Source organism: Halictus rubicundus, chromosome 3, assembly GCF_050948215.1.
Source record: "Halictus rubicundus isolate RS-2024b chromosome 3, iyHalRubi1_principal, whole genome shotgun sequence".
NCBI lineage: Eukaryota > Metazoa > Arthropoda > Insecta > Hymenoptera > Halictidae > Halictus > Halictus rubicundus.
Window position 1 is genome coordinate 16,667,124 of NC_135151.1, and position 22,466 is coordinate 16,689,589.

Consider the following 22,466-nt stretch of genomic DNA (forward strand, 5'->3'; position numbering starts at 1 on the left):
AACAGAATTCAACGGGATCTTCTGCACCTTGGAAAACATGTATTTTCTTTCCATTTTCTTGAAGCACAATTCTTTAAAAATACGCCCGCAAAAGGATTTGTTTAAGGGGGCCGGCAGGCATTTGGCCTTGACTGTCACGCTATGCTACGCTGTGCCTTTTTTTCTAGACATTTTACGTCTTAACACTTTGACTGCCACACTAGAAACCTCAAAAAGCCATGAAATCAAAGTAAGTTATTTAATGAGATAAAAATTGAAAAGTATTAAATGTATGACATTGAGTAGTCCCCCAACTTTCTTGCATTGTACAGATCCTAATGAAATTTGGTACGATGAATATATTAACGTAAAAATTCATTTAAAAACCTGTAGAAATAATTCCGTCACCCACATATGGGTGACATGGCGGTCAACGTGTTAAATAAGTAAGTAATCGATTAAAAATGCATACCACCGTGTTTGTACATGTCTTTGCTACGTCTGTCCAGAGCCTTTTTTTCGATAGGAACACTAAATTTCTCGAAGTTAAGAGAATCTCTCTGCAGTATACGTATATGAACTTGCAAGGGTCAAAATCTTGACAAATTGACGCTTCAATATTGCAATGAACTGTTTAAAAGTGGTCGCTTGTGCTTCCTAAAAGTCGAATCTACGTCTGTCCGGAGCCGAAATTGCGAATTTCTACCTCATCGTGGAGTAATTTGTAATATTCGGCAGAAAACTCGCTTTCCGAAGCAAGTATGACGTCACAAGATGGCTGCCGCAGAGAGATTCTCTTAATTTCGAGAGATTTAGTGTTCGTGTCGAAAAAAAGGCTCTGGACAGACGTAGCAAAGACATGTACGAACACGGTGGTACGCATTTTTAATGGATTACTTACTTATTTAAGACATAGCGAGACAGTGAAGGCCAAATGCCTGCCGGCCCCCTTAAATTCGCGAGAATGATGGAGTTGTAACCAATACATGTGTCCCAATAACACCGTAAAAACATGGATGGAAAGTTTTCCGTATTTTGAGTATAAAAGTACTAAAGTGTATTTGTCCTAAAACTTACTCAGCAACGGTAAGTTATAGGACAAATACACTTCAGTACTTTTATACTAAATGTGACCTCTGTATCTTCTCTACGCCTCCACTTGCAAGAATATCATTTATACCGTATTATGTAGTTTCTTAAACCCTACGACTTCTGTAAGTAACATTTTCTCGTATTGTTTGAATTAACCAAGATATTCAAGTGGACAGAGCTCGTGGGACACGCTGTATTTAGGAGAGTATGTATTATAATACGAGCCGCAGAAAATCCAAATAAATTCAATCTCGTCATTTTTGTAAAACGACATGTATTAATTGCTTTTAGATGCTTCACACCATGAACTGCAAAGTTACAATAAAAATTTCGAAGAAAAATGTCCAATTTTCTGTGCAAAGCATAAAATGGCTGCGCCTCTGCAGTAAAATCGACGTTGTTCTTGTCGCTACGTTATTTATCGTTATAGTTACCGATCTAGGGCGGTAGTATGTGGCCAAACAAACGGACGCAGAGCAAACTGGCGCGCGCATGCAATAGATATTGTCCCAAGGAGGATCGGAAACGTTCCTGATACATATATGACCCATCAGGGCCCAAGGGACCAGAACCGTCGCGCGCTTGCATTAGCTTTGACGCTGAATTTTGCACGCGTATTCACTTTGCATGGAGCAGAAATGATTATTTCGGGGAACACTGTTCTGAAGCAGCCATGCGAAAGCTGGTTCGAGGAAGTTTCCGGCGTCTCGAAACGGTAAGACCGGTGTCAGTTCGTGAAAGCGAGACTTCCTTGTCCCGTGTCGAGAGTTCGTTTCGCAGTGCGTCGGCTCGGTCGAAAACTGCGTTAACGGAGTAAAAGCTCGGCCATGTTTGACCATGCTACACTGCTCCGGAGCCAAAGAAAACTACGGGAACGTAGGCAAACTCCGGGGCTACGTGTTCCCGGCGAGTTACCGTCCCGGTTTTTCGAGCACGAGTGCTCGAGTACGCGCGGAAAGCAAACAGTCTGGACGCACACGCTGCCAAGTTTTTGCCAGCGAGCCCGCCTAACCGCGATTCCTGTCTAACTATTGTTTGCCGAAAATGGAGCGTTCCTTGCGGCAGACGATTAGCAAAAATACCCGCGCCCTTGGTAACTTCCGTCTCGCTTGCCCATTATTTACCCCCATCGAACTATCATCGACTGCCGTTGTCGGACAAATTCAATTTTCCTTATTAATTACAAGACCGACGCCAAACACGAGCGGTAACGAATTGGTTCGCGTAACTCCGGTGCATTCCCGTGATGCGGTTAAAGGTCGCAACATCGGTCCCTTCGTTCGTTCGGAGAAATGAATTTCGTTTGCCGGGAGGAATTGTGTTATCGAAGCCATGCCGGCCACTTTGCAACCGATCGGCGTAGTGCATTTTATTTCGAAGTCGATTATACTTGCCAGTTTCGTGACGTAATTAATTAACCGAAGGGAGCGGAATTTTGCTGCGACATCGTTACGGTGGTGCCTCATTTCCGTGTGCCTTTTAACTCGAATGGCGGCACGTCTCACGCGGCGTCACGTGTGCGCGGGTCAACGTGATACAATCGGTTAATTATTAGTTGGTGCGCGCAATTCCAGCGCACAAAATTATGAAAATTATTTCGCGCAACCGCTCCAGGTAAAGTGATTCCCTCAGTCGGCAACCGAGACCTACTAATTACCGGGTGATGTGAAAACAGAAGAATGAATTATTCAGTGGAACACCAAACGAGTTCCCTAGTAGCGCATTGGCTCAAATATTCGACATACTGTAGGTTCTTTTTTTAATTAGAATGGTCGGGATGTATTTTGCGTCGTCGAAGGCCAGAAAAGATTGTTATTACGGAAGTTGCTGGCACGAAGCCGCGCATTATGCGATATAGTCTTCTTGGGTAGTACATCAAATTGCAGGGGAGATTTTGGAATCAATGTAATTTTAAACTGAATAATGAATATGAAACATTGTAAATTATCAAAAATTATTCACGAGGGTTACTGATGACTGGAAAAAATTCCGGTTCATTGTATTGGTTTCTGGTAATAGAAAGAAATTTCAGTGACCTATATCGGTTACTAGTGACCAACAAATATTAATTTAAAATGGTTATTTGTAAACAGAATATTAGAACTTGATATCTTTCAAGCATTTCATTTTTTGGAAATTTCTTTGAGATTCATTGACAAGTGGTATTCGTTTAAATAAATAATAATTTTTACTGGGCGATTTTTTTCAAAAACGTTTTAAAAATTACTGTTATTTTCGACCTCCACAGTATTCTCATATGGCCGTTTGTAGGTTATGTTTCTAAACTCTTACGGGTACAGTAGTGTCTCCGTAACTGTCGTATCGTCGGGTCTGCCGAGCGACAGTTCTAATAGAAGTGCCACATTCTTCATAGTGTGCCGAACGCTATACAATAACTATTAATCAAAAGCGATTATAATAATTATAATCGTGACTATATCGTGTTTGGTGTCATTTTAATTAGAAAAACCAGACAGAAAACTTTCATATAAAGAAAAGGTAAAAAATTAGAAAAATCGTAATCTTTTGCTTCGCGTGTATTAGTGCGAGTCTCACCGATACTCGACCCCTCGCTGGCTCGGTCGTGTTTACCGCTCGACTCGTTCCAAGCGGGCCCTCCTCGAGGGGTGGGGATGAGATTGGGACAGTTACGGTAGAGACCTTCGCGACAGTTACAGAGACAATACAGTATAACGGTCCATCGATTTGTCCCATAATAGAGCGAACAAGTACTCGCGAAGTGGAAGCGCGTTGTAGAAGAAAGGGTAGGTTGTCTAGCATGCATGAAGCCTTCACATTAAAGGGCCCGAGCGGAAGTACCTTCGTCGCCAGAAGTTGAGGAGGTGTCTTCTGGTTCGGGCGACGATCCCGGTGACCCAGGAGACTGTCTGCCGTGTCTCGAGTCTGGCCGGCCGTACTCGAGTCCTCCGGTTGTCGTCCCCGATCCCCTGTTGTCTTCTTGAAGACGTCCCGTTTCAGGGGACACGGACCTCGCGTCCCTGGTGTCCCCCGAATAAGAGCCGCGCTTTCCGCCGTCCCTCGCCTCGGGGCTGCCCAATCTTTTACTAAAGTCGGTGGGCATTGCTGAACGTTTCCTGAGGATTCCGTGACGGGAATACGTTTACGGCTCGGCTCGTCTCTCGTCACGTCTCGTTTCAGACGGCGTTAAACGGACGATTCGATCGTTAACGGGCACGAACGGGTCGAACGGGAACTTAAATTAGGAAGAGATCGCTCGCCGATCTAGCCGGGAACGATCGAATTGCCGTAAACGATGACTTCTTATCGCGCAATCTCGCGTCCGGTACGCCATTCACGGAAAACGATTCATTGTTAGCGGGTGTACAGTCAGTCTCATAATCGATGGCACACGCTTCAACTCGGAATAACTTTTTTTATCGATGGACCGAACGGTTTCAGTTTTTCTGCCGAGCTGGATGGATCGGTTTACTAGGTCGTATCTGATGAAAATTTTGGAAAAATTGCGCTTAGTCTGAGTTACGAGAAAAATAGTAAAAGTTGTTTTTTACAAGTGTTTTGATCGAGCTTGTAACAAAAATTTTAAAAGTGTGTTTTTTAGATTCGTATAAGTTGTATACACGCTGAAAATTTCATCGAAACCGATTTTCAACCTATCTTTGCAGTCTTGAATCGTTTATAACTAGACTGCGGAATTTTATGCATTTATGGCATATAAAAATTTGCAAAAAATCCGAGAACATAAAATTCGATAGAATTTAGTACGATTTTTATGTGCTTTGGATCTACAAAGACTATTAACACTAAAAATAAAATTCACTTTCTTAAAATTTGTCTACAAAAATAGAAAATTGCATAAACATCCGCAGTCTACTTATAACTCGTGAACCAATTGAGTAATTTCGATAAAATATTCAGAATGTGTACGACTAGTCCGAATCTGCAAAACACATTTTTTAAATTTTTGTTACAAGTCGTAATTCAGACCAAACGCTATTTTCTCCAATCTTCGTCATCTAGTAAACTAATCCAGCTTGGCAGAAAAAATTGGAGTCGATTGTTCCATCCAGAAAAAAAGTAATTCCGATTTAAATTGTGTGCCGTCAATTATGAGACTGGCTGTACGTGTTCGACGGACGTTTGAGCTGCTCCAAATTTCGAGGAAAGAGTATGGGACTATAAGAATAGTCTTGGAACGTCGGCTGTTGACTTTGCCCAATGTCGACTCTCGATTAATCTTCGACTGATACGAGATAGATTTGATAAAACGTGCTCCGAAATGATAAGACTGTGTCAAGCTTGGTATCAGGACTTTAAAAATGGTTTTCTCGATAAATTTTGTACTGATTTGAGGTTTGCTCGGTTGGTAATTTGTCACTTGCGATACAGTGATTTCTCTATATATGTCGCCGACGCCTGGATCATAAATGTCGCGGAATTATCCCTTCTACCGAGAGGCCACGGACGCCGAGGAGTGTACACGGCTCGTCTCCTGGACGATATAAGACGCTGACAAGACCCGCGTTGTTGACATATATCGAGAATTCACTGTACTTTGTGTTCTTTTTCTGAGCGATATATGACAAGTGTTGAACTCTTGGTTTATTGGTGTAAGGACGGAATGAGAATTGCATTTTTTTTTGTTACCGACAAAAATACTGAACTGCTAAAATATTTTAATTAATAACCTGTCAATTGGAGAGCATTTTCTCGTTTATGTTTAACTTTATCTCTGGCAGACTTTTAATTTCCACAGTAATTACTTATTTGGTTGTCTTGATTTAATTAGAAGATGAATTATGAATTAATACACTCTACATCGTTAGTATTCTTTTTTCGTTGAACGGACGTTCGTAGTCGAGCAATTATCAAAAATTAATGTTAAGCTACTTCTAAATGCCTGTACTATATTAAAAAGAGATCTAATAAATTTCTTTAATTCCCAATTGAAATGATTGCTCTTAAAAATTACTATTACATTTTGTATGCTGTCGATATTTTCTACCGTACTGTTGATATTTTACAGTTGAACGCCAGATCAGATTTTCCATTTTATAATTATTAAAATTTCAAACGTGCTTTCATAGGACATTACCGAACAAATCTCTCCAATCAAGCACGTTACAACGAAACTTGTAACATGTAAAATAAGTAAAATATAATATCAATAATAGCAGAACAGTGAAATAAAACTTCGAAAATCGGAAGAAAAATCGAGAGTGATCGGAGAAGCGTAAAAACTTTCCGCGTCGAGGCGTCAATCCTTGTTCCCAGCGTCCGGTAAGCAGGCGAGCGGGCAGAAATGATCGAAACCGAATGCAACAGGAAGTCTTCGTACGCCGAGGAGGGGGGGGGGATCGTTTCGCACCGATCGTAAACGTACTCCCTGGAGTCGCCGGAGGCGGTGGGCGATCTCCTTCCGGTATAGTCCCTGTACTCCGTCGACGACCCTGAGGATGTTTGCTGGGGTGATCGTCTGCCGCTGGTCCCTGAATCTCTGGCGTCGCGGCAGGCGTCACGGACATTTGCCAAGTCAATGTTGGCAGTAGTCTTTGCTTCTTTGGCGGGAGATGGCGGCGGAGACGTTGGTGGTGAAGGTGATGGACTTCCTGCACGACCAGAACTGTAGCACACGGCTGCCTTCCGCAGAGTCTCCCTGCACAGCTCGGAGAACATGCTGCCTCCCCCATGGCCGTGGCCCTTGCGGACCACCAGCCTTTTCTTTCTTCTACGTTGTCCTCCGCGCGTATCCTCGCCCGGTGACTATTCGCGGAGTCCAATTCCTTGGTGATCACTGGCCACACTCAGTACCCGTCATCGCGATCCTGACACACTCGGGAACCCACGACTCGCGGCACCACCGACACCGAAAGCCGCCGCGCACCGAACCACATCATCGCTGGTCTACACCTAGGGTATTCGACTTTAATCGAACATCCATCGACGGATTCGATTCTGTCTGGGGAGGATCCTCGAGCGACCGTACGCGATCCCGAACGATCTCCTCTGTTCACCTCCCTGCCGGAGAACGATACGCTCCCTGACCCCGATTCTAAAAGCGAGCTGCTCGAACCAGCGCCGACCGGTAGAACTTAAGAATACCTCTTCAAGAATAGGCGGTGAAAGGGATCGAACCATCGGCGGCGGAAAGGGTCAAGATGGACGACGGTTAGGGGCAGCGTGTGCCAAGTCGACTAGACGAGACGTTCATTGGGGGAGAAGCAAGGTCTGATTTACTTCCTCGGGGATCGGTTACAAATTTTCCCGAGCACTAGCCTCGGATAACCGGCAACCGATCGGCAACACCGGGCTCGGACCGTGTCCATAAAGCACGCTGAACGTGCCGGGGGGTGGTTATGCGCGATACAAGCACGATAGGCAATGCTAGCTGAACTTCGGAATACCTCTTCAAGAATAAGCGGGGGAAGGGATAGAGACGTCGGCGTTGACTAGCCGGTGGCGGAAACGGTCAACATGGACAACGGTTAGGGGGAAGTGTGTGCGTGTGCCAAGAAAGAAAAAGTTACATTTTCATCCTCGTCCGATATAAAAAATGTCAAATATTATCTCACGTGGAACAGTGAATTGCGACTTTAGTAGGAGGTCAAAATATAAGAGTTTTTCTTTAGAAGAAGTAAATAAATGCCTGTGCCATAAGAATCGATTCGCCTGGAGACAGAACGTGGCGTCGACACTCGGGACGCTAAGAAAACTGAACCTTGAACTTGACTATTATTTGTTTCACATCGCTCGGTCTGTCTCGATCAACTAATTAGCCTGCGAAAATACCTTAATCTATTTTCATGACATGAAAATTTTTTCAATTGATTCCACCTATACTGCAGAAACGGCCTACAGTGCGCCGATGGCAAAAAAAGGTCAAAATGGACAATGCTTGGGGTGGGGGAGGGGGGAGGAAGAGGAGCGTGTGCGAGTGCCAAGATAACCGGACAAAAAAGTTTGCAGGATGGAAGCACGGTCTGATTTACTTTCTCGGGGGTGGGTTACAAATTTTGCAGGAGCCTCGGCATAAACACGTTCGCGCGAGCCCCGGATAAGCGGCAACCGATCGGGAAGGGCAAGGGGGTGCGGGGGTGTTCGGCCGGTTTCCATAAAGCACGGCGAACGTGCCGGGGGAAGCTACTCGCGGCACAAGCACGATAGGCGGTGTTAGTTACTGGGGGCGGGGGTGGGGGTGGGGGGAGACCAGGAAACGTTTCGTGGGCCGTAGTAAAAACGTCTGGCCGCCTGCCAGCCGTTTGAAAATTTACTGGCCGCCCTCGACCACGACAGCACGGCCAACGTTGGATTGTCGTGAGGGCCCCGTGCACGGAAGTCCATCGCATGGCGTTCTCGTTTGCATTACGCCGGAGTAATTTCACCGATGGCTATTAATTCGGACGGCAAAACAGCCCCGCGATGCGTCTTTGCCCTTTCGGCGCACGAACCACGGCTGAATGAACCCTCCACGGGCCAGAATACGCCTGGCGAACCGAAAATGTTGCCTCCCGAACCTTTCGGAGAAGATGGAAGCCTGCGTCGAACAGTTTTCACCGTGGTTTTTATTCCGAATCTTTCTTTTTCGCACTGCAACCACGGTAGACGTCCGCTCCGATGACCTTGACTTTCCAGACCCAGCCATCGGACAGTCGGAAAAGCAAAATTAAGCTTTCGGTCGAAATAGCTTGTGTTTTGATAGTCCTGTCCCAGCACGGGAAATAGTTAACAAAATCGGTGCTATCGCTGTCATAATATTGTGCTCCTTGGGTGTTTCTAGTGCGCGGATAAAAAAGGTATCCTACGAAAATTGCTGGTCTTTTTACGTACAATAAGATCTCATAATAAAAGATGTAGGTTTCCATTGGAAAATACAAAGTTGACCTTCAAATGACCTTGAAAACGTTACCCAAATAAAAAACTGATACTGTCTCTCTCTTTCCCCCTCGAAGTCCTTGGACACGTGATTTACACTTTTCTAACATCTTTCATACTTTTCGAGATATTCGGCTGGAATGTTTTCAGATGAACACCCTGTACAATAATAGTTGAAATATTTTCTCGGTTAAAAAGTCAGTCGAAGGAGTCTCCATACAACATCTAAAAAAGTGTAACTAGTTTAGAAATCCGATTTATGAGATTCATGGAATTTTAAAAATGGGATTATTTTATCAAATGAGTTGAGTTTCTTTATGAACTTGGAAGGAAGCTGCACGATGTGTAGAGAAAGTTTGAAGAAAATTTTCATTCAAAAGAAAAAATACGAGAGAAAGTAGTAAATATTGATTTTACAGCTCTTTTACTTTACAAAACTACATTTTGCACATCTATGCAAGTCATGTATGGGCCGTTCATTGGAAGATTGCCACAGGTCGATGCAATTAATCCTTGAATTAAGTACGGATTCTATAAAACGTAATAATATCAACAGATGTTACGTTCGCAGGCCAACAACAATCACACCGCGTACACGACGGTCTTCTTTTTGTGTCGTTAACGTTATTCTTTCTGTCGTTTCTACAGATCCACGTCACAAGTCTTTGGAGATGAGAATTGAAATAAGCCTAGCTGATTTCACCGCTATATTGGATTAAAAGGAGTTCCTCGGGCATAATAAGATACTCTCCGGCAGGAAGTTTTTCCAAAGACTAATGGATATTGCGTGCATGCTCACTGAACTGAGCCGTTGAAAAGAAACTTTAAGACGGAAACGGGAGAACACTGTGTTACCAGATCCCCGGCATCGCCGCGAAAGTATTGCAAATTTAAACAACGGAATTACATTGTCGAACCGCAATCCATAGCCCCGCTCTCGAGAAGCAGTAACGATAATGCGGCCCTGGAGCAACAAGGCCCCGGATGAAACTGTGTCCCGCGAGGGAGTAAATACGTATCCCGTATCCGGAGACTTCGCTGTGCCAGCGAACCTTTAAGGAAACCGTATTTGAATTTCATCTACGCGCAAAACTGAACACACAAAAACGGCACGGTGTGTATTCACCGGACCGGTTGAATACCGATGATAAGGTAAATATGTGGATACGGGGGTGGAGAGGAGGGGGAGGCGCTCGGTGATGGATGGATGTTGTCGATTGTTTGCCGATGGAACAACTGACGGACGGCTTTAAAACGCTCGCGGTGGAGAACGGGCGGTTCCAACAGTTACGACATTAATTAGTTACGTTTAGTTTCACTCGCACGGTCCAAACGGGGAAATTCGTCCGGACGCGACGCAGGCGCGCGAAACGCAATAACACGGCCAAATAAATTCGCGTGCCCTTCGCCTAAGAACATAGCAACTGCGGGCACTTTATTTCCGAGTCGCACATACACTTTAAGAGACAGATGCGTGCGACCCGCAGCTGAGCTTCGAACCCCAACTTGATCCATTAGTTTCGCAAAAAGTGCGTCAAATGTCCCACTGGCTTTACGATTATCTACTTTCTTTCCGGAAAAAAGTGAAGAAAGTTTTTTCTTTTACTCGAAGCGATCAATTTCTCCTCGATTCAATACGATCCGGGGAAGCTAACAGGCCGGACATGGATGCTCGAACACATTAGAACAAACAACACTAAATCCTCGGATACCATTTCATCAAAACAGCCGGACGTAATGCGTCTATAAATAAAGACGACCATAAAAACGAAAGGTTTACGAGTGCCTTAAAAACAAAGGTTTATGTACGCCGTGTCTATTAGTAACCGGCGGTACAAAGGGCTGGCCGGTGATTCCACGTGAAAAAATTAATGGGAAATATGCGGATGAAATTTCTGAATTTTTTTCTCATTAGACACCGTTTGTTGGTTTTACGGAACCTAGAACGTTTAATCGATAATGGAATTTCGGTTGGTTTCTATTAACGAGCGTTTAGCTTTCCATGCTAAACGAAGTTACTAAAATGGAAGAGTAATCGCCGAGAAATTACATAACGGGGAGCACAACTTTTGCGTAACAAAAACACAAAAGCTTCAACGGAAGTTTTCGATGTTCGGTTTCGTTTTCGAGAGAAAGCAATTTGGAAGTTCGCCGGGTACACGCGCACCTAATCATGTCCCAATTCCGCTGATTTCACTGTAGACCATTTCTACCCTTGAATAATATTGTGATTGTATTTTTTCTCTGACATTCTCCCTGGCGGTGGAACAAATTATCTCACAGAGTATCGATCATTACTGTCACTCCGAATTTCGCACTGGTGAATTCTGATTTATAAAACAATATTGGTATTCACATTACACGATCATTATAGAATTTGGAAAATTCAAATAACAGCACTTCGCACTCGAACACATCGTAGAGATTTAATATACACACAATCACGTATGCAACCGCGTAGACATATAATTTCCAACAGTATTAGAGTATACAAAATTCTGAAAAAGAAAATTTATTCTTAATTCACGCCCCCGTCGCTTAGCGTGTATAGATGTTGAGGAAAGTTCACGAGCAGGAGGAAACATAGTCTACAGTGAATCCCGTTGGGGTGAGACTCGGCAAGTGCACGCGCACTGGATGAACTTTCAGAGTCGTTTTTCTCCGAGAGGAAGTCTTTCATCAAACGCTTATATTCCACTGGGCTAGAAAGTTTTTCCATGTACGTTTCCTATGAGGAATAACTAAATGTCAGTAAATGTTTTTAGCGTGACAACATCCAATACAGAAAGCAATATGGAATCTAAGAAAATATGTTATTGACTAACCCTTCAGGGACGACACTTGATTTTCTGTTTCTTTCTGTATGATGCATTGATTAATTAGACCGTTTCATATTTTTCATAGGATGTATCCACTAACTGGGGCCAATTATAACTCGGTTGTTAACGAAGGCGGAACAAAATTGTCGGATCCGATGATTGACACGAGTGCCGCACAGCGCGCCAACAATGGTTGCACTGCGGAATAGAATAACACCAATTCTATGCAATTCGATGTAATATTCCTGAGTATAAATATTTTATTTAATTTTCGCATGAATCTTTGTACCGATAAAATAATAAATTTCAAATAAAAGTGAGAACATTAGATTTCCTTGCTTGACACGAGAATGGTGGCACTGCGGAATAGAATAACAACGATTCTAAGCAATTCGATGTAATATTCCTGAGTATAAATATTTTATCTAATTTTCGGACGTATCTTTGTACCGATAAAATACTAAATTTCAACTAAAAGTGAAAACCATTAGATTTCTCTGCTTCACACGAGAATGGTGGCACTGCGGAATAGAATAACACCGATTCTAAGCAATTCGATGTAATATTCCTGAATACAAATATTTTATCTAATTGGAGTTGTACCGATAAAATAATAAATTTCAACTAAAAGTGAAAACCATTAGATTTCTCTGCTTCACACGAGAATGGTGGCACTGCGGAATAGAATAACACCGATTCTATGCAATTCGATCTAATATTCCTGAGTATAAATATTTTATCTAATTTTCGGACGTACCTTTGTACCGATAAAATACTAAATTTCAACTAAAAGTGAAAACATTAGATTTTCCTGCTTGACACGAAAATGGTGGCACTGCGGAATAGAATAACAACGATTCTAAGCAATTCGATGTAATATTCCTGAATACAAATATTTTATCTAATTTGAGTTGTACCGATAAAATACTAAATTTCAACTAAAAGTGAAAACCATTAGATTTCTCTGCTTCACACGAGAATGGTGGCACTGAGGAATAGAATAACAACGATTCTAAGCAATTCGACGCAATATTCCAGAATATAAATATTTTCTCTACCTTGAGTTGTACCGACAAAATAATAAATTTCAACTAAAAGTGAAAACATTAGATTTCCCCGCTTCACAGGCGAATCCCTTCTTAATCAAAGAAAGCTCGCATCATTCCCCAGCCGAGCGGTTTCGCGAGCTAATCGAGAGAACAGCGGGTACAAGGGGACATTAGGCGCGCAGCTGTGCCTAGTCTCCGGGAATCGGGACGTTATCACTCGGCCCGATAATCGCCCAGTGGAAACCGGCGGTCTTCCGTGTCGGGTTGCCACTTGCCCGGAAATTCCCGAGACAATTGGTGGTCGAATCTCTTCCGTTTCAGGGAACGCCGCTCGAGTCCGTTTCGACGTTGGCCGTTCGAGGAGCCTAACCTCTTCCTGTGAAAACGGGAAACGGCTTGGTCGACGCGCGGAAATTTCGCGGCTCGCGGTCTCTTTCCGCGCGGCGGATCCGCGGCGGAGTGTACGCGATTGCACAAGGGGAATGCGATCGCGGGCTGCTCAAACGAGCCCCTCATCCCCCGGCATTCCGCGAGCGGCGCGCGTTCCCGTAAAAAAGTCGGCGCCGACCCGACTCGGTTCGGCTTTGCCCGGAGGATCGTCGGCGCGTGAAACGAGCGTCGGATTATCGCGTGTCCCGATGCGGGCTTGCTCGAACGGGGACAACAGATCCCTGACTGGACAGGTTTGGCACGTTCCTGCCCAGCTACCGATCCGCCGGCCGATTCTCTGGACCAGTAACCTTCGCGACCTAATGGAAATCCCCGATTCCGGCGGATCGCGGCGTGTAGCTGACGTCGATGACACTAGTACCGTTGCCAACCGCTCTGCGACTGCTGGAAAGGCAACCCGAGACAATTCAACCGCAAATGTCAACGATTCCGACGAGCTGACGAGGAAATTGCCTTCGGATAACTCTTCCCCTATCTCTCTGAAGTGAGGGAGAGGGGATAGCTCCGGATGCGAGCCGGCTGAAGTGTTCCGTAGAAGTGTTGGAAGAGCGATTCCGGGTCAAGGATTCGACGATGTTCCAGCCAATGATGTCCACGGTACTATCTCACCGCTAAATGAGATCAATGTGGTCGGTGGAAGGGCTCCGATAGCAAAAGACTCCAGAAGATTTATGAATGAGAACCGGGAACGACAGGCTCGACAGTGATGAAGAAGGTTTGCAAAATCAACCCCGGAAGTGGCCAGCGGCGGATTAGGCCGGAAGGAGATTAATGCGTGAGACGCTCGGAGGAACAACCCTCGACAGGGCTGAGGAAGATCCGCAGTATCTGTGAAACGGTCCGAGCCCTGAATTGAAAGTAGTGCTAATTAAAATCTCAAATTTTTGAAACGGTTAGAGACTCTAAATCCGGAGAATCATGAACGAGACATGAGAACTACCGAATTGATCATGCCTACATCTGAGCTAAGAAAGCAGTTTAAGAAGGAGACTAAAGCGTGAGGCGTTCGGAGGAACAACCCTCGACAGGGCTGAGGAAGATCCGCAGTATCTGTGAAACGGTCCGAGCCCTGAATTGAAAGTAGTGCTAATTAAAATCTCAAATTTTTGAAACTGTTAGAGACTCTAAATCCGGAGATTCATGAACGAGCCATGAGAACCACCGAATTCATCATGCCTATATCTGAGCTAAGAAAGCAGTTTAAGAAGGAGATTAAAGCGTGAGACGCTCGGAGGAACAACCCTCGACAGGGCTGAGGAAGATCCGCAGTATCTGTGAAACGGTCCGAGCCCTGAATTGAAAGTAGTGCTAATTAAAATCTCAATTTTTTGAAACGGTTAGAGACGTGACAACGGAGGACAACCGATCATGTTTATATCTGGGCTAAGAAAGGAGCTAACTGAAATTGCAATCCCAACGAAACTCGCAAAAGTATTAGGTCGTCCCATAAGTTCGTGCCGTTTACTCTCGTACCATTTACATTCTAAAAATAAAATATGTAATCACCCTTTCACTCCGCAACCTCTTCTGACCTTTTCGGCAAATACGTCAATACCGTCACTATAAAATTTCAATCGTGAATAATATAAACAAATCCACGGCACGAACTTATGGGACGACCTACTATAAATCTCGTTGATTCGTAGAATCGACGAACGGAAATTGTCAGGTTGGGATTAAGTCTTCTGCCAGCGGAGAACGTTAGTTCCGTGCGTGTCTCCAGTGATTACGGAGGCACGTAGATCGCCGGTTCGAAGAAGCGTCGGATTGGAACATTGGAAAGATCGAATGAGCGGTTCGAAGGGCTGAATGCAAATCGGGGATCCGGGGAGAACCGCTACATGGAAGAGCCCGGCAGCTTCGTGGACTGTTACTAATGCGCGCGTTGGGCTAAACAGAGGCGGACGCCGACCATGCCAGCTCGCGAGCTTCCGTCAGCCTTAGAAATAGAGCACAATGCCACGATTCTTCTGACGTCTGACGCGGATAGCCGCGTTCCTGTTCGCGGAGCGCACGCGAGCCGTGTAATTCATCGATTATCGTGTAAGACGCTTTATTTTTTCCAGCTCGGCGGAAGGCTTCGAGCTACGCGAATCGGTCTATCGGAACAACATCGTGGCCTATTGTTTGCTCAATTGGAGCGATTGAGAATCGAGCATCGCCGGTGACGGGCTTTTAATCTGGTTCGGATCGAATCGACGTCGTCCGCGCTGTCGTCGATGATAATAATTAACACGTTCGCCGTTGTGCGATGCGTATTCATGAGATCCCGTACAACGCGGACTCTATATTCATCGTGCACTAACGAAGCAGAACAATGCTCGCTTTCGCACACTCGGCGCTGAATTCGAAGTACGGAAAAAATCGTGGAAATTATATTCAAATCGATCGGAGACCTTAAACGAAATGTTTGGCCCGGTTCTTCGTGGCGGAAAACATGGGCAATTTAAACTGCTTGCGCAATTGAACGCGAAGTTTAATCAAGAGGAGCGACAGCGTGTTAGTTGCGATAAAGCAGCCACGATAGTGGGAGAGAGTCTGGTGTCCGGATCGATCTCTGGATCTCGGCGATCGCGTCGTGGGCAAAGGGCGCGTTAGCAATTGGCGAGCGTGTCGGGGCCCATTAACGTAACAGCGAAATCATTATACAGCCGGGGAGCAGCGGCGAGCAGATCGATCGAAGAAACGTTATCCGGTGACAATCGGCGGAAAATACATGGACAGCGGGCGGATTAAAACGATTTAGGGGCACGTGGAGGGTCGGCGGGGTGAAAAAGTGAAACGCTGATAGACCGGAGGATCCCGCCGCAGATCCCACAAGCCCGAGCTAATTTACTGCCCCCCCTATTATTTGGCGAGCACCGTGAGAATCGTCGCTCCTTGCCCCGCTTAATGCCGGTGCTCGCGCGGCCTCCGCGTTCCACGCGAAGGGAGCAAATCATCCTGTCTCGAATGTGTAATTCGCTCGGCCATCAATTACGTTAATCGTCGGCCTTCTCGTCCGACGTCGGGAACTCTTCCGATATTAAACGAGACTGACGGGGGAACCTGTCGACGACATTCAGCGAAGGAGTCCGCCATCGAGAACAGACCCTAAACGGATCCGGATAGACTACCAGCGGCCACGTGATCCGAAAGCATTGTAATCGAAGTCACGACTGATCGAAGACGCGGTTCGTCTGTTTCCGAGATATTTTTATTTCGAGCACAGCTTCTCTGCGGGAGCAGCATAGCAAAGAGGCATCGATTACCTTGGTGACCAGGTAGGTATATATCGCGTTCCTGGCCGCGGAAGATATCCTCGGACACACGACAGGCAATAAAGCAAGACCCCCGAACCACGTGAAGGGAAAATCACGATTAATGGCCGCAGCGGATTCGCCCCCAAGGAAGCTTTTCGGTGGGAATCGTCTTTCGGGAGGATAGCCTACATTTCTCAGGACGGTGGCAGGCTCCTTCGGCGAGTGAAACGGAAACGATCCTTCCGAGCACCACAGATATTCCCATCGCAGGAGAAATACTTTCACAACGTTGAACATCGTCGAGTTGCACGAACACCATACCCACGTGACGTGGAGGACGTCTTCGGGGCTATCGCGTGTACCATACGATGCCTGCGTACCGTTCGCAAGCAGAACGGAGCGGACTGAGGAACCTCGAAGCATCAAGGACACTTCACAGGGTCCTCCGGTGAACGGGAAAAAGCGTGTTACGGAAGACTAACACGAATTTCCAGTGATGTAATTCGCAGGAGTCGCGTTGAGACAGAGAGAACTCGCGCGCGCACGAGAGAGAGGAAAAGAGAGAGAGAGAGAAACGTCGTTCGGGACGCGGTCGCTCGAGAGAATAAGTGGCGAACTGCCGTGCCACGCGTGTCCTCCGCAAGGACACACGTCGCGGAGTACAGGGCGTGAAAAGTAGCCAGGGGTTGGCGCACCTGACTGACAACGCGGCAGGAGAGAGTGCGCGTCCTCGTGGCAACGCGGCACGTCATCCTGGCCAGCGGGCGAACAAACTCGAGCATAGAGAGGGTGAACACGCACAAGCCGGATCACCTGTACACCGCACGGTCTTCAGGCGAGAACTGAGCCCGCGAGGGAGGGAGCAGGAGAGGGTGACGGCGCGTGGGAGCGAGCGAGCGAGGCGGACGACCGTTCAGGAACAGGGGTAGGACGAAAGAGGGAAAGAGCGACGACGCGCATCGCGTCGCTGCAACCCCTATTCTGAAAATTTGCGGAGGTGGAGAAACGGAGAGAAGGAGACCGAGAGAGACGGAGAAAGAGAGAGAGAGAGAGAGAGAGACAGAGATGGATAGTTGGGAGAGAGGGGGGCGTGGGGGTGCAGCGAGTGGAACGTCGAGGGCGAACGCGCGCCGCTCGGTTAGTACGCTTGTAGCGGCTCGAGGGACGGAATCAGAGGGAACCAGAGGAAACCAGAGGGTGCAAGAGGGAACCGGAGGGATGCGGAGAAGCCAGAAGAGTGGAAGGGGAGAGCAAAGCTCTGCCGGCGGCGGCACTGTTGGCGAGCGTTGCGCCTGCCTCCCCCACCCCCGTCAACGTTTGCTTCCAACGGAACCACCAACGTCTCCTACCCTCTCCACGCAGCGGCGCTGCTGTTGCATCGATCAGCCGTGCGCCGCCACCACCGACACTCCCGAAATGGTCAACCCTCCACCTTCGGGCTACTCCTCTTCCTCTCCTGTTCTCCGGCGAGCGCGGCGCTCTGTCAGCCGCGCCACCTCCGCTCGGAGCGCACCGCCGGTTAATTCCGTCGTTGATCTTCTTCCTCCGCCCACGCCAGCTGACTCCCCAACCCCGTTCTACCCCCTTCGATCTTCTTCTCGTCAACCCTTCGGATACCCCGTCATCATCGGCCCCGTAACTCTGATTTATTACGTCCCGCCTTCTTTCATTGCAACCCACCCCCACCCTCTCCCCCGATCCACATCCCCCGCTCTTCATCCCCCACGTCGTCGCATCGCGGTCACACGACGGATGTTTTCGTAGTGGTCTCTCGCCGCTGACCTTGATCCATGGAGCACCACGAATCCCACCACGTTTCGGTTCGACGAACTATAACGAGTCACGGAGGCAGGATCCGTCGATCGATGTCCCCTCTTTCAATGGAATCCCGAATTTTCATCGATCATCTGCGCTACCCCCCACCCCCCACACTCTCTCTTCTTTGCACCTCGAGGCTAGAGAAACGCCGGAAGCCGGCGCGTGACCTTGACTCAGCCCGAGGGTCTCGGACCCGCGAGCGGAGCCCGGGGAAGGGTCGCGGGAACCTTTTCGCCCCGGTGAAAAGGAGAGTCGAGGAGGCGGCCCGGTGTTTCACGCACCGGTCCTCTCTCTCTCTCTCTCTCTCTCTCTCTCTCTCTCTCTCTCTTCCTCCTCACCCGGGCTGCTTCTCTGTCGCCTGCCACCGTCTGCTCCGAGTTCTACGGGATCGATAACCTTGAAGACGATGTGGAATTCGAAGAGTCCCGCGCCCCTGACGGATCACGGGACGCGGGGGAGGTCTCGAGACCCGGGTATCACGCCCTATCAAGGATATCGGTGCCATAATCCTTTATGTTCATTGTCAACGACCGCTGCCGTGAGAATATCCTCTGAGACGAGGTTCGAAACTCGACGAGACGCTGCAGCAATGGTTCGTACCATTGCCCGGAATCAATATCTGTTTCTATGGCAAATTGTAAATTCTGCCTGTAGAATATATCAGGGGTACCCATAAGTAATCAATTATTTGCAAAGAATTTGTTTTGCCTTTAGTTCTGTGCCGATCGTTGAAGAGGAAACGCGTATTCTTTTACAGTTTTCGATAAAGCCTGTGTTCCAAATATTCTAAAAAGTAGAAATTCTTTTTTACAACCCTGTAATAAAATGGCGGCGTCCGTACCTTCGTCGTACCTTTCAAAATAATTGATCACTTATGGGTCCCCGTAATAGTTTTTTTATTAGAAGCAACGAAATTTGGAAATTGATTTTCTTGCAGGTGTTACTTCGAAAGTGACACCGGCAATGAATCACCGAAGAGACTAATTATTTGGTAACATATTAATAATTATGAGTGCATACACTACCGCTCAAAAGATGACACTTCGCGGTGGATACGTCGATGAATCCGGTATTTAATTTTAGTGTAGTATTGGTACATTCCACATACATAATTTTTAATTTAAAACGTTAGATATTTCATAAGAAACTGATCAAAATCGACAATAACTTTTATACAATGCTAATATATATTTCGCCAGTGTCCGGATACCGTTGAGTGTATATCGAAACCGTGCTTTCGGACCACAGTGATTTTTCTACATATGTCGCCAAGGCTTGGATGATAAACGTCGCGGAATTATCACCACCACCGCGGGGTACGCCCCGTGAGGACTCCTGGACGATACACGACGCTGGCAAGACCCGTGTTGTTGACATATATCGAGAATTCACTGCACCTTGTTTTAAGATGGTTGGGAGCATTAATTGAAGATTCTGCTAATTTGATTTGAAAATTATAAACTCTGTCGCGCTTTAATGTCAGTGTTTCTCCGCAAAGGGTTACTTTTACGCAGGCAGCGAAAAGTCTCCGTACACGCTTCAAAACCAGAATAATTTTCTTTAAATGACTCAAAACAGCTTGAGTTTTTTTTTTTTTTTTGAGGCGTTGAGCAATTCTACTTCTCGTGAATGTTGGGTAACACGTGGTTGCCGCATTTTTTAATCCGATTTTCTAAGAAAACGACATCAACCGAGAAAACATTATTCGTTATTATTTATTGGTACACCCCGTGTGCAACTGGCTACAACCGGTAGAAAATTGTCGGTGTGCTGTAGGCTATATGCGCAACACTCCGAGAGACGGGAAAATGAAGCCTTCCATCGGAAAAACTTTCACGGAAATAATCAAATGGAGCGTGGATCCAATAGGCGAGCTAGACAACAATACGTATAAATATTCCTCCCGGGGGGAGGGGGGAGGGAATTTTCAATCTGCTTGGCCCCGGTATTATTTGCACTTTCGATCGAGAAACGATCGGACCCTTGCACTCGACGGTTTGGCTGAATTTCGAGAGTTTTCATTAGCCCGGCGCAATCGTTAGCCCTTTAATATCCCGAAATCGATACTCCCAATATTTTTTAATACACTGCATTCGAAGGAACAACTGATATCGCCGGGACTACAAAACCTACGAATCGCGACGAGGCCGCAGAAATAATACCGGTGCATTTCAGCGAATGCACTCGACGAAATGCAACATGGAATTCTATCGAGACGTCTAGCACACTGTAAAAACAGTAATTCAACGTTCTCGAGTCTATAAAATGGAAATAAGGTCGGAAGCATTCGGCGTTCGCGCAGAAGAGATACATTGTCTTTTCATTCTCATCTGCTCCGCTAATCGTTAATACCTGTAATTGAACGGCGGATAAGTTTACGCGTTGAAGAAAGTTTATCGAACTTACGAAACTCTCGACAGAAAGGAGATATTTCTCTCAACTCCCATTCTTTAATTATCTCATAAAACCGTGAATCAATGCACGCTCTTAATCTTTTATAGGCGATAAATCATTTTCGAATTTATTTCCGACAGTAAAGCGAGCCTTTAGCAAAGCGAGGGACTCTCTGTGGACCACGAAGGGTTAATACACGTAATTCGATACTAAATTTATGGGGATATTTCTCTGGCGGGAAGTCCGATGAAATATGAGGGTTTTTTGTAGGGTCAAATTAAACAGGGCGCAATTGATAATGACATGGGTCGAATTTTCGCGTTTGGTACGGGGTCGGATCGCCGCGGAATCGCGTTAGACGCCCGTCCGTTCAACTCATCTGCATTACTCTCGTGAGTGACATGACTGGAATCCACATACGGGGCGCTGAAATTCCAGGCGTATCTAGCAGGGGTGGCTGTCGACTGCGTCCACCTCGGGCGAGCCGAGTTCAACATTGGCTGACGGTTACGTTCCCGTGCCAAGAAATACTCGTTGAAGCCATTTAACCATCTCCTTTTCTTGTTTCGCCTCCAAGGAATTTCCGGGGGTGAGTTATGCCCCTAGATTTACCGGCACCCGCCCCGGCAGCACGGAGAAAGGTCGCGTCGGCGAGCACCCCTACTAGGAAATAATTAGACCCATCTAACTACAGTCTAAATATTTACTCGCGAACGTTCGCCGGCGTTACTTTCCCGAATTTCTATTTCCGTTTGCTCCGCCCGTCCGCGCGGAACCAAGCGGAAAGCAAACGGATTAACTCGAGGCTCGATCTGCACACCAATTTTTTTAAATTATTCTTCCGATTCGCCGTCTTTGCATTGCTTCAACCCTACGCTGGCACCCAAGCGCCAAATAATTCATAGTTGGAAGAAGTTTAAAGCTTTTTCTCTCCGAGCAATTTGTTTAACAATGAAAAACTATCCAATACTATCCAATATTTCCTCCAAATGTACAATATCCTATTATTTTATATTAGGACCTTGAATAAGTTCTCGCTGTTTCTTCAAAAATGGCAGTAGCAGTACCCCGTTCGTGGAATTTCGAATGGTAACACACATGCAAGGCAGTAGTGTATCTAACCTTAAATTTCAGTGTGTGGTAGTTCACTTTAGTGTAAACAAAGTAATTTTTTCTTAGTTCTGAAAATGTCTACTTTTGTGCCAAATAAAGTGTATTTGCGGGGAATTTTATTGCACTACTTTATTCAAAAGAAATCTGCAGCTGAAGCACATAGAATTCTTGTTGAGACTTATGGGGACAATGCTTTGTCGGATACGACATGCAGAGACTGGTTTCGACGCTTCAAAAATAATGATTTTGAACTGGAGGATAAAGAACGTCCTGGCGCACCGAAAAAATTTGAAGACGAAAAGTTGGAAGAATTACTCGATCAAGATCGATGTCAGACGCTAGCAGAACTTGGAAAAACATTACAAGTAGATGAGTCAACTGTTTCATAACGTTTAAAAGTTCTAGGAATGATCCAGAAGCAAGGACATTGGGTAAAAGCTTTTATTTTGTAAAAGAAACAGCGAGAACTTATTCAAGGTCCTAATAGTTATATAAAAAATATGTATATATTTTGAAAAATATCGTAAAACTGATCCGAGTTTCTTTGGACGTATCGATTTTTAAGTATTGACACTTTAAAGCTACTTACTTGTTTAGTTGCTAGCTTACGGGTTAAGGGAAACTGCTTGTGCACAGCCAGTGTCGCCAGATGAGGGGAG

The 22,466-nt window shown here is 45.9% G+C and overlaps 1 protein-coding gene across 32 annotated transcripts in view; it reads right to left on the reverse strand.

Annotated features, from left to right (window-relative positions):
• LOC143352873 (uncharacterized) overlaps positions 1 to 22,466 on the reverse strand; it is a 383,132-nt gene that overhangs the window by 98,609 nt on the left and 262,057 nt on the right. For 8 of the 32 annotated variants that reach the window (XM_076785817.1, XM_076785814.1, XM_076785816.1 and 5 more), the window contains exons 1-2: positions 6,419 to 6,960; positions 3,892 to 4,166 (exon numbers count right to left, since the gene is read on the reverse strand). The exons of 22 other annotated variants lie outside the window; for them this stretch is intronic. In XM_076785817.1, coding sequence (XP_076641932.1) covers positions 3,892 to 4,166; positions 6,419 to 6,726 — 583 coding nt within the window. In that variant the 5' untranslated portion in view covers positions 6,727 to 6,960. Of the gene's footprint in view, positions 1 to 3,891; positions 4,167 to 6,418; positions 6,961 to 22,466 lie in introns of those variants that run through there. 2 more of the 32 variants (XM_076785813.1, XM_076785841.1) reach the window with 2 other exon arrangements.